We start from the raw sequence: 13,274 nt of genomic DNA on the forward strand, positions 1-13,274 counted from the left end.
CTTGTCATGCTTATTCCAGCTTAATTTCTCATATCCCTGGGAGACTTTTTAAGAGGGTTATAGCCATTTAAAAATAGTTTTAAGGAGTAATAAAAAACACGTCTATTGTTGGAAACGGCTCCTAATGTGCAATTGAGGTAAACAAATATTCTCCAGCCTTACAAATTGTAGAGACTCTCATTTTGCAGTCTGGCTTTCCTAGAGGCCAATTAACAGCCAGTCACATAGGCCAAGCTGTTTAGCTCTCTGCTAGACCAGCTTGAATAACTGCAGAGCAGGCTGCCTAGCAGGGATTCATCATCCTGGCGTTACAGCTCCGTGTCACCGAAGAGGAAGAATGCGTCAAACTTACTCTCAACTCATCTAAATGTAACCTCTTTAAAATATTTGAACACGTATAGGGACAAAAACACTCAAATTATATACGTAAGGTGGTCACTCACAGATGGTGTTTGCAACTGATTCTGTTTTCTGGAACTTAAGATAATATTTTAATTCAATAAATTAATTTTTTTGTAAATAAACATAAATTGTTTCTCAGTGTTGCAATTAGAGCAATTAAAGATGGGTATGTAATGATTTTAATGGACATAGTAGAAGAAACTAATACTTTCTTGAGGAAAACGTACCTTATGTGCTTAGGGGTTTTTTGTTTTGTTTTTGGCAGGAGGTACAAGTCTCTAAAATAATTTTCACTTTGAACTAAAGAACTGGATCATATTCCAGAGAGGATTTTTCTCACTGTACAGGAATAATTAAAAAAAAATCAGTGGATTGTAAATTATTAATCATAGAAGTTAGAGCTGGAAAATGCCTATTAGATGATCTAGTCTCTTTCCCTGCTACTGTGAAATTTAGTCCTCTGGCAATGTCCATGCGAGAGACTGCATTTTAAATTGATCACAGAAAAATTTTCAGTTTTTAATTTTTCAAAATAAAAGTTCATTTGACTATGAGCATACAATGGAAAATGTATGGCTATGTACTTAAAGCAGTTCACAGCCATTATAATGAACCAATATCCAAGAATATCATGAATAATGTACTCCTCTATACTTCCATATAAGCCAAATTTAGAAAGATTTTTAAAGCACTTTTAGACTTACTTTAATGGCAAAAGGCGCTGGTGATCTTTGCACGGTATCTTTTGCTGCATATGGTAGCTCTTCCTTCTGAAGGTTTGTAAAAGCAGAGCCTTCTCAGGCAAATAGTGAATTACAGAGGCATGGAGGGATTTGCTGTGGGTTGGAACATTGATAGTGAGGCAATTAGGAACTCAAATTGAATATTAAAGATTGATATACATAATGGGAGCACTGCATGCATTACTGCCTTGTCTTTCACATTGAATTAACATTGGTAACAACTAAATTTGGTGAAGCTCAGAATCTGTCAACAAATGTTGAGCAATGATGTCTTTAATATTCCCAGGCATGTGGCTGAAAACCTTTTGAAGGCTGAGGGGTGGAAGGCGGCTTCCTGTTTGTAAGTCAATTCTTTGCAAATTTTGTTTCCTGCAGTGCTCTCTTGGAAAAATTTGAGTTCCTTTATTAGCATATATTTTAGCATGGCTGATTTCCCCTGTGTTCCGTAATAGTGATAAGTGACTTGATCTTTTCTTTCTGACACATAACTAAACCAAAAGGAAAAAAACTCCAATACGAAAAGGCCCTGGGGTTAAATGTTCTCACATATAGGAGGGGGCTGTTGTTTGGCTAGTTTTTTGTTTATTTGTTTGTTGTTTTTTAAAGTATGCTTTATAACAAACAGCTCAGGGGAACGTTTGAAAAGGTGCAGCATCACCTGTAGTGACATGCAGTTCAGATTTGCCAGCTGCATTTGTGCTGAGTTTGAGATCTCAGCTCTGGGTTTTGTGCGGAGTATTTAAATGCTATACTGTGACACATTTAGTGGGGGAATATGGTATGTTTCCCCTTAATTACATTTTATTTTACAGCTAAAAGTGTTTGTTTCTTGTGCCCTGGGAACAGAGGCAAGTTCTTTGGTTGTGCACCTTGGGGATAGTTTTCAAACACGGGCATTCTGGTAAGACATCTGTATGCTCAAGCAGATGCCCATATCACAGGCAGGTGTTTCGACACTATCTGCCTTGCAGAGCCGAATTTGAGTTTCCAGATGTCAGGAGCAATGGGTCTGTTTAGACTTCATTGCCTTTTTTTTATTTTTTTTTTTTTATTTATTTTTTTTTTTTTTTGCTTAAAAATGGGCTTTCTGAGATGATGATCCTTTCTGGTGCAGTCCAGGTTTTATTAAAGGTGGGTGGACGCCTCTTGGCAAGGTGAGCAGTTAAACTGCATAGAACATGTTAAAACAGTTCCTATAATCCCAGAGCAGTGCATGCATGCGAGCCTGCAAAATGCAAATTTCTGTGCCGCCAGAAGAACTGTACAGTGTAAGTACAAGTGCATGCAAGATGCATGGCATCCATTTTTAACAAATCACAACAAATATACATATGTTCTTGCATTTTAGGAGCTTCCCAGGTTCTTCCTTGGTACAGTGACCTCCCATATATAGAAAACTCGGGGTGGGGGGAGGGAAGGAAACCCACTTCCTTTTCTTCTGAACATGACATGATGTTGCAAATACACAATGTTGGAGAATATGCTTTTTGTGCAAGAACAACAAGTCTGAGATGTAAGGAAGAGTGCCTAGCTTGGCAGAATCCGACAAAATCCTGCTTTTCTATTCTGTTTGCGGCAGAAATTAACTTGCTATCAAAATACTAAGTGTAAACCAAATGAAGGATTTTTATTTTTAACACTTATTTACCAACAATCAAAAATTTGTTTGTTCATTTGTTTAATGAAATTATTATAAAAAAAAAAAAGATTGAAAAAAAATGTGTTTCCCGCTCAACTCATTTTAGGTAATGCTGTCATTTTGATAAATCATGTGATAGATAGTGTTTAGGAAATTGAAAAAACCCACTTTTATTTTAAGTTGAATTTTAGTGACTAACATCTGTATGTGACCACCCTATGTTTATACAGGAGGTAAATAATACCTTAGGGGCCATCCATCAGTTTCATGATTTCACAAGAACACAAACCCTTTCCTCTCCCACCACCCCAAGAGGATACAAATTAGTGAACCAAGAAATGATGCTATCATGGCAGGCAGGCAGGCAGGCAGGCAGGCTCCTCATTGTGTATGCTGAAGGCATACATCGCGCTCGGCGCCCACCCTCGCTCCCCTCCCCCTGCTGCATACTGTTTGTGCTCTTGATAACATGATGAGAATGATGCCTGGCCCTTGTGCTGCAAACTTCTCTCCCTTCCCCGTGGACTGACAGTCTCAATCTTGCTTTCAGGTGCATGCCAAATTCCGTTATCCTTTCTACTATGAAATGTGCTGGTATGTTCTGGAGAGATATGTGTCCTGTGTGACCCAGCGCTGCCACCTCAGCAAAGAGTACCAGAAAGAATCAATGTTAATTGGTGAGTGAATCCTTTGAGTGCATATTCAGAACTGATGCTAGCACCTTAGGCTAGTTACTGCTTTGGTTTCTGCAAAGCAGATTATAAATTAAATTGGAGAACTGGAGAAATTTTAATGAATTATTTCTTTATTTTTGGGTGGGGAGGATTTGACTCTTAAGCATTTCAACAAGGTACCAACCTAGTTCAAATGACATTTTTTGAGCATTCCCTTAGAAAGTGCATCCTGGAAAAATAATTTTTGGATGCATTTATTTCTTGGTTCCAGCAATGTTTGTGTTGAGATGATCTGCCAAACGGTTGAGGATTTACTGTCATGTTTGGCACAGTACCTTAGTAGCCAGAAATGTATGCATTGCAAATATGCTCTGGTGGGTTGGATACTTAGTCCTTTTATAGCGCTTTGCATCTACAGAATGCATCACTGTAAATAAATCTGGCTTCTTTTTCTTTAGTCTCTGCTGTAGTTCTCTCAGTTCTTAAAAGAAAAACAAAAATGAAAACATAAACAAAAACAAGAAAACACCGATACAAATCTACACGATCTGTAACTTAAGTGCAGGGTGCAGGGAGGTCAAAGAAACCTTTAAAACAATAGCTGAAAATGGACCACAGCAAAGATGGATAGATGCTTCTGAAGCAGGAAGGCACTGCCTTGGCACTGACGTGAGCTTAACACCAATGTGTTAGCAATTCCAGTGGCTGCCTCGCTGAACTGCCCTCTTCCCCCCCACCCCCTGCCCTTAATGGAAGGAGATAGTGGGCCATGTTACCTCCCTGCTTTTAAACATGGAAGGGCTGAAAGTAGCACAATTACCAGCTAAATCTTAAACTGATACATGCTAAGTATGGAGGAGGACTGAAGTATTCCTCTGCCTCCTGCTCCCTGAGATGCCCCTTGGGGGGAGCCTGGTGTGTTTGCAGCTGCCACAGGTTCTGGACAGAGGACGGAAATGATCACCTAATTGCAGCATAAGTTTCAGTAGGAAGGATTGAGGAAGTTATGGGCAGACTCACTCTTTACTGAGTTTCACTGACCAAGAATAACTTGAGGGAGCTAATAACTCTGTGTAGATAGGGCAGGGAAATCTCTTGCGGTCCTGGGAATTGAGTGCTTCACATTTTGCGCTGGGAGACTCTGATCTGAAGGGTCAGTAAGTCAGGCACTCTGTGTGGAGGAATTTTTTTCTTTATACAAGATTATCCTAGAGGAAAGGATGAATTTAGCCCTTTGGATTAGCACTTCAAAACCACAGTGACAAGGCTCTGTTACTGCATTCCTTGGAAAATAAGGAGCAACCTCCTGTTGTCAAACCACTGGCGTGAGAGATGCTGTACTGGGAAGAGGCTCTTCCTGCTGGCAAGGCAGGGGTGACAGATCACCGAGGTGTAATTGCAGAACAAATTAGATGTGGAGAGTGGATGGCTCAGGATATTGAGATGGGACCTTTCCCAGCTAAATCACCAGTGTGAATTCAAGCCCAGCTCAGTGATTACTGATAATGATTTGGTGATCCCCATGAAATATGTCTCAATCCGGTTACTAGCCAAGAGATATTCAAATCATGTACGAGCTCACTGGGAACTGTGCATGTCCAGTGTCTAGAGGGAGGAGGATTGCTGTGCATAACCAAAGAGTGTCAACTGCAAAGACATTGGTAAAAGGACCCTGGCTGTTTGGAAAATGATTTGATGGTAACATTGTCTAGGCCTTGTTGTCTCCTGTGGTGGTTTGAATTGTTGGCCTCTGGGAAGGTGAAAATTAAACTGTTTCCCTGTTAATTGGGCATGTTTTTATGTTCATTTTAAGCTAATGTAAGAAACATGCTGCCCTCACAAGATGATCCTGTTCTTGTGGGCTTTAGTGACTGTGCAGCTGCCTGCTGAGCTGGATAGTTCAGTGAGCTGACTGAAAATGAACCCTACCGACGAAAAAAATGAATAATTTGTTATCGATAGGATCGATGAGCTAATCTGACTTGCAGCCACCCTAATGTGTGGCTGGTAGTGCTGAGTAAAGGAAGGTGCTGGGAGGATGTGGCTGGGCTGATCTTGGGCTGTTGTTACTGTCCTGAATAGATCAGAACTTCGAGCTTACTGAAGAGGTGTCTACTGACAGTGTGTAGTTCATGCACCTGCCAGCTACTTCTTGACTTCAGAGTATTAGCATGCTGATAAAGTCTCTCACACTGACATCTAGGGCCTTTCTCTCCAGGAGAGACAGATTTTATATATATAATATATATATTTGTCAGAAACTGCTTGTTTCCTGGCAGGATCTTACCTTAAAATAATTATTTAACTGTGACTTGCTGTTCTGAAGCACAGATCTACTGTATCTTCTGGATGTTTTTCTTTGGTATTTATCAAAATTTCTGCGGGAGTAAAGGCACATTATCTACCTTTAAAAAGCTGTTCTGTTTTGTTCTGCTCAGGTAATACTATTTCAAATATTTGCTTGTCCTTTCAGCCAATCTCAGGGTCTAGCCTCTTGACTCAGGATGAATCTCCATGAACTGTAATCCTGAATAACATTTGTTTGTTTTGTGGTGTCTGTATCTTAATATTCATTCAGCTGCTATGGGATGATGGATCCAAATGAAGTTAGATATTAAGACCCTACTCCTACATTTTTTAATCTTTTCTTCAGAACTGTTCATGTCCTTAAATTGTTACATGCACCTCTCTTCCTTAGAGACTTCTCTGTCTGTTAGCAGTCTCTTGACTTCCCATGAGAGAGTATCCCTTGACGAAGAGTTTCCCATCATCTTCCATAAAGAGTAATGAAACAAAATGTTTACCTTCTCTGCAGGTCCCTCATTAGATTTAATTGTTTTCTGTCCTTCTCGGTCTAAGAAAAGCTTTTTCACATCCTTACATTCCTTTTCAGAAATTTCTCTTGAATAAGTTTAATGTTTATAACTGCTTCTTGTTTTTCCCCTATTTTATTATATAATTTGCTTGACATAATTTGTTTTAGATGTCTACTTATTACTTTTTTTTTTTTTAAGCTGCTAGCACTTGCTATTTTTCACCTTGGAGTTGTGGTGTTTTTCTTGTATACTTTTGGATACAACAGTCTTACTGGATTTCATAAACTAAGAAGCAACAGACTTGACTAATACCCGAGGAGGACATCCTCCAGAGAGAACGCAGAATGCTGGATGTGGTCTCTGGGATTTATGGGGTGGTGATGGTTTCCAGAGATCCTGTTCACCTTAAATTTCTTTTTGTGAAAAAAAGAAATTACTGTGGTGATAGAGATCATCCCTGGAGAACACAGAAAACTGAGTTCATCATCACTTGCGTTTTGTAGATATCTTATATTTTTCATATTACGTTTTCTTTACATTGTATTTATTTACTTTGAGATGAAGGTGGCCAAATTCAGAATGAGCCTTTAAAGATATTGGCTACTCACAAAAATTGTCTGCTATGGGTCTATTGTGATACCTCTTTCAATTTAGTTATACACTAGTATAGCAAATTACATTGACCTTTGTATTTCTACTTTCTAAATATCTGGCCCCAAAAACTTCAGGCAGAAACTTAAAGACTCAGTGGAGGCAGGCTAAAATTTTGAGTGTTCCCCATCCTTGAATGAAAAATGTCTACACTTCTAAATGAGATGGAGGAAGGAGACCATGGCTTTCCCATTCTTCAGTGTCAGAGTGAGACGTCAGGCAGTTGCCTCCTAGTTCAGTGTGTGAGAGTATTTTTTTTTTTCTTTTCTCTTTCACAGAAGGGCAAACGCTCAGGGGAGTGATGACGTGAGAGCAATCACAGGCTGCTCTGAGAGCGTGCTCTCCCGCGCGCTCCCTCTCTGTCTCTCTCTCCACTCTTTCGTTTCCCCGTCCATCTCAGCTGTGACATTTGTCCTGTCAGCTCAAATCAAAAACGGATCCTGTTTGGGTTTCCTACTAGGCTTGAACATGCGCTGTTTCAGGATGGATATGTCTTCATTATTTTTACTCTTATCATGAATGAGTCTGTACTGGATGTTTTCAACCACAATTGACCTTCAGTGAGATACAGATCTTGAGAGTGAGCTGACAAAGAGTAATTGGGAGAAGATACTGGGCTCTCAGAAATAGGCTTTCTCTGTAGCCTGCAGCTTTTAAGATTCCCACTGCTAAAATTTTAACAGGATGGCTCTAACTGTATACTAAGCCTGACGGATAAAGAAGATACACCCTCTGGGATGGTGAAGGAGCCATGCTTTGTTTTTTCCCTCCATCTTGGAGGATAGAATGGATTTGCTTATTGATAGGACAGGTACTGGATTATAGTGAGTGATTTCTGTGTGGGATGCTCCATGCAGTGTTGTACTTTCTGTGTGCTCAGTTTTTTCTGATAGTGAAAATGTCATTCCTGCCTTTAGCAGACCAGTAAGAATTGCTGCTCGCAAGTCACAGTGCCAGACTGTGAAATTGGGAGTGGCAAGATAGATATTACATGCTGGATTAACGTAAAGAAGTTAGAAAGATTTCATTATTATTATGCCTCCTCCGCTCTTTCTTTAAAGTTCTATAACATGATAAGTTGCTTTTCACCAAAGGAGAAAACTGTATAATTATCTTTCTTGTACAAGTGGATAAACTGTTGAGAAAGTTAAGTGATTTGCCCAGAACCACAGGGAAGTCAATTGCTGTAGAAAAGAGGTATTTCTAGCTCTTTGTCCTGTGGTCAGGCCTGTGCTCCTTGTTCTTACTGACTGGTTTGGATAAGCTGGTTTTATTTGCTTTGAGATGAAGAGGGATGAAGGTCTGTTAGGGCTGTCTCTTTAAGCCCAAAACAGATAACCTCTTTGAAATAATAATAAGAAGCAACTGTTGCACTTAATAGGAGAGTTCTTCAGTGAAGAAACTTCATAAACTTAAAAACTCCAAGTCAGTGGAGGTCTGGTAGTACAGAATTAACCCTTTGCTTACTGCTTAACTCTAACCTGCAGCCTATTGTAAAGCTTTTGTGGATGTGTGTTGCCAGTGTAGTTTGAAAATTGCTTTGCGTCGGTAGGGCATGCCTGGGCTCTTCAGCTGTGTATAAATATGCCCAATGGAGACAAGACCAGGAATAGATCTCTGCACATTCCAAAAATGATGGATCTCTTCTGGCAAGACAGCGGTTGCAGCCTTCAGCTTTTCTCCCTCTCTCTCTCTCTCTCTCTGGCAGGCAATAGGCAAGGCTTTTGCATTAATAGGATGCTGATCCCTTCTTCTCTATTTTTCTGAGTCTTCCGATACTCCAGGATGCTGAAGTACATTCAGGAGTGTGGAGGGATGCCACTATGGAAGGAAAAGCCCAAAGAAAAATGCTGCCAACAGGCAAAGTGTCTAGGAAACTCCCTTCATATGAGTTGGGCTAGAGGAGTAGTGCAGTGCTGGGAGCTGCCTAGCAACCCCTAGCTGTAGCAAGCAAAGCCCAAGATTGGGAAGGGGAGACATGCTAAAATGTACCTATTGCTGAAGTAAATGCAAATTACACTTGTGTAGAGCTTTAGCTCACAGAAGATGGTAGCTCCGAGTCAGAAATGGTTTTCATTAAATAAAAATCATGACCCTTTGCATTACAACCAAACACTTGAAAACACAGACTTGCACTTTCCTGCTCTTGAAATTCTCCTTCCATTATTGATTCTCTTGGATTTTTTTTTTTTTTTTTTAATTAGCAGCAGCAGATGGTTGTAGTGCTCCAGAATGGGCTGTGATACTCTTTGACCTGATTAACTGCAGGTTTTTAGCAAGCCCTATTCCTACAGGTAAAGCTAGGCCCAGTACTGTTTAACTTTCAGGCTTGCAAAGAACAGGCCACTTGTTCAGTAATGATTTATCCTGAAGTTAGATTTAGATTATTTTTGTGTGCATGATTATACTTACTGACTGCCTGTCCATACCCAGGTGTATTTGGCACAGCAGTGCCTGCTGTGTGCACAACAGCCTGTAGCAAGGAAAGCAGCCACAGCTGGATGAACAGGAGTGCTGGGCCCCGTGCGTGCTGGCTTCCCCTGGATACTGTGATGCTCCATACCTCCTCTCTTGCCTTTTGTTTCCATGGATTAGGGCAAGAGGCAAAAAGTGGAGACCTCTCCCAAGGCTGTTTTCTCTTAGCACCAGAGCATTACTTGCAGTAAATTATTCACATTTCTATGATGTGATCTCCCCCACTTTCCTAGGCCTTACCTAAGCTTGTAATTTGCCCCAATTTCAGCCATCAGTTCTTGGAATCTGTTTCAGCAGAGCCACAGCACAGGAAGAGAGAAACATAATTTTCTTTGTTCCGATTTGTACCAGTTTCAGTTAACGACACTGTGATGGTACTGGTAGTGCAGGGCTGTGTACCTGCTTTCACCTTCTCCTTTTCCTCAGTATCATCTCCCATCTAGACTAGCCTCTTGTACTTCAAGCGTTTGTCAAATAGGAACCAAAACAGTGTGGCCTAGAGAGAGGGCTCCAGCCCTGAACCCGAGCAACTGGGTTCTCATTCCTGCTTCTGCCCTAGATCTGATGTGTGATAATGAGCAAATCGTTCTTTCTCCCAAGCATCTGTTTTCTCAGCTATAAAATGGGAGAATGACATGGGCTGGTCAGAATAGCCCTCTGAGATGGATAAGTGAACTAGCTGAAGTGGATGGAAAAACTGTGCAAGTAAGTTAGATAACATAGTATTTTTTAAATATTCAGGTTACGATATTTTCTAATCCTCTTTATTTTTCTAAGGAGAAGTGTGGAGATGTTTTTGCACAGACCAGAGAGGAGGGGCTGCTTTGGAGTGTTGCATGCCACCACCTCCACACATAAAATCCACTCTGCAGTACATCATGGTAAAGCCTTAGTGGAGGAATATGGAGAGGAACTTTGCCAGCACTGCAAGTGGAGCTGGATGTGGCTATATCTGCCCTTGCTGGTAGCTGATATTGTTTTATGTGAGTGCTATCTCTGTTCACAGGCATTTCAGCTTAAATATGCCTTTCAGAAGTAGTTTTATAGCTGTTTTGGTTCTGAGGAAAAATTCAAATGTGTCTGGATGAGTAGACTGGAGTAGACACTTGATTTTAGCAGAACCTACAACATCAGCGTGCTTGCTCTGAGAAGCGGCAAGAAGTAAAGTGGCCAGCTCGTTTCTCTCAGGGACTAGTACACATAGGTGCACCTGATTTCATAGTTCTTTTTATTTAGAATTGCAAAGTTAAGCAGTTAGGAGAATTGCCGCAGGATAGCTGATTTACTGCTACCTGTTGCATATTTGTTTCTCAGCTGCCAAATAACATACACATTGTGTGAGAAGATGGCATAGACTGTGCAAGAGACAAGGAGCTTCGCTGTCGTAAGGATGAATTTGCCAGCTTGGAACTGGGCTTCAGTGTTTGTTTTGAATCTCTCTGTTAGACAACTGGATGCTGATTTTTTTCTTTAATGTTCATTTAATCCTTCCTTAGGAATGATTCACATTGTCCTAATCCAAAACTACTGCATTGGAAAGCATGAAAGTACTCAGGATTTTGACCTGCTAAAAATAAGAAAATGAAGCTGTGAAAGAAACTTTTCGTTAATTGTTCACTTTTTTTCTATATGACTTCTGTTTCCTTTGCAGAGTGCTCTTTGTATGCAGCTTGATCTCGTATCCACTGCAGCCAGTATTAAAATTTACATTAACTGGATGGTGTTACCATGTGTTTTTCTGCAGAAATTCTCGTTGTTTATGTTCAATATCATTCACTTAGTAAAGACAGTCAGGTCTAATAAGCATAAGACGACCAGTGTTTTAGGGAACCTTGGCCACTACTTCCTGGCACTGCTTTCACTGCTAAGTTGAACTGAGTTGGATAAACGTGAATTTCTTTTTTAGGAGGAAAACCTATTACAAAGCTAAGATTAATAGTCCTTTAGACTTAAACTTGCCTTTAAAATTTCCTGAGAAATACCTAGAATGCATCAGGGGCTACATTAAGAATAACAATATCATGTGACTCTGGGTCAGTGGCTTCATTTTTCAGTGGTTTTAGGCTTCTTATCTGTAAGCTAAGTGTAGTTGTACTTCTAGGTCTCAAAAGAACAATGACAATTCGCATAGTGCTTTAAAAATTTTGTACAGTATCCTTTGCCCTGTAGCAAAAGTGGTAGTTCTTGCTTTACCAACAGTTGCTTGCAAAGAGAAAGAGTATTGAGAAGTTGACTTTGTCCTGTACAGAGTTCCTGGAAGACTGATGATGCACAGCATTTTAACATGCTTCCTCCCATCATTTTTTCCCCTCCTCTTGCTGTGTAAACTTTTATCTTAAAGCTGTAAAGATTGTCGAATGTGGTCTCTTTCAGATTTGCTGGAAAGTTAATTGTGTGTGAATTATGAGCTGTACCTACTGTTAATTGAAGACATAGGGGATTGAATCCTTGAAAAAAACATATTTTTTCCCTTAGCTTTTCTCAGTTGTTTGAACTGAGTAGATTTTAACAAAAAACAGGAAAAAAAAATTAAATCAGCTGAATAAACTCAATTTCTGTCACATACTTAAAAGGCCTTTAAATGGGCAGTTTCTAGACCCAGTAGTAGGAGTGTGTAAGCTGGAAATTATATTCAGCATTCTTTTTCTAACTTTCAGATGCAAAAGGAAAGCGCAGCGTAGACAGCTATTCATCAGATTCGTGGTTAGACATGGATGAAGAATCTTGTGATGCCCATATCCAGGAGGAGAAGGATGACAGCTTGGATAAGAACTCCAAAGCCATGGTGGATGGCTCCTCCTCACCCAACAGCACACACTCAGAAGGGAAGGAAGGTGCAGGGAGAAAACAAAAAGCCACAGTAATGAGATACCTAAAAAGAACTTTGTCTAATGAATCAGATGACAGCGTAAAATCAACAACTCCCACGGACTATCCCAAAACACCAACAGGGTCTCCAACTACAGAAGTTTCAACCAAATGGACTCACCTCACAGAATTTGAACTGAAGGGTTTAAAAGCCCTAGTGGAAAAGCTTGAATCTCTACCAGAGAACAAGAAGTGTGTTCCAGAAGGTATTGAAGATCCCCAGGCTCTCCTAGAGGACATGAAGGTGGGTGTGATAGCTTGCTGAGCTGCACAAACTGTATACAGGGAGCACAGGAGGTGGCAGGAGTTCAGAAAGCAAAGTTCTGCAGTAGAGGGATGGTCTGTTGTGTGCAGTGACCACCTCAGGTGGGCTTGCTGTGCCTCAGAAAGGGAATTGTGCCTTGAACAAAAGCCATTGTACCACTTTGCACTGCAATCGGATTTAATTGATGGGGTTCATTCTGACAGTTGTCCTGTACTCAGTGGCCAAAACTTTAGATGCTCTTATAGTCCAGGATTTGGTATATCCCACATGTAAATTGTATCTAAAGAACCCTGCTTATAGTCTTAATCTGCCATTTTTGATCTAGTCTCTTTGAAGAATATATCTGATTAACTGACACAAAATACGAATTCTTGACCTTAATTTAGAAGAAAGATTGCTTTTTTTCAGGTGCATTTGCTTTCCTTTTTTTTTGCCTTTTTCATTTTTCTTTTCCTCCATTGCCCTCTATAGGTTGATAATTATTCTCTGCCGGTACAATGTACTGTTTTCAGAGGTGGTGTGAGGAGGGAAGGCCCTCTAATGATGAACTTGTCTTGAGATTTGCAATATTGCAGAGGTGGTACTTTCTGTGACTTCAAGATTAATTCCTCCTGAAGACTGACATGGTCTTGTTGCTCCTAGTCTCGACCTGCCTCTGATCTGCAGCATCACCTTGAACTATTTGCTTAGCTTTTCTATGCCTTGTTTTCACATTGTATTAAATAGGCTTATTAATCCCTT

The 13,274-nt window shown here is 40.3% G+C and overlaps 1 protein-coding gene across 5 annotated transcripts in view; it reads left to right on the forward strand.

The window, feature by feature from the left end:
- The window catches only part of KDM2B (lysine demethylase 2B), a 120,841-nt gene that overhangs the window by 60,277 nt on the left and 47,290 nt on the right, over positions 1-13,274 (forward strand). For all 5 annotated transcript variants that reach the window (XM_062589794.1, XM_062589797.1, XM_062589795.1 and 2 more), the window contains 2 exons: positions 3,335-3,461; positions 12,058-12,512. In XM_062589794.1, the coding sequence (XP_062445778.1) occupies positions 3,335-3,461; positions 12,058-12,512 (582 nt within the window). The remainder of the gene's footprint in view (positions 1-3,334; positions 3,462-12,057; positions 12,513-13,274) is intronic.

The sequence above is a fragment of the Rhea pennata genome, chromosome 17 (genome assembly GCF_028389875.1).
Source record: "Rhea pennata isolate bPtePen1 chromosome 17, bPtePen1.pri, whole genome shotgun sequence".
In the NCBI taxonomy this organism is placed as follows: Eukaryota; Metazoa; Chordata; class Aves; order Rheiformes; family Rheidae; genus Rhea; species Rhea pennata.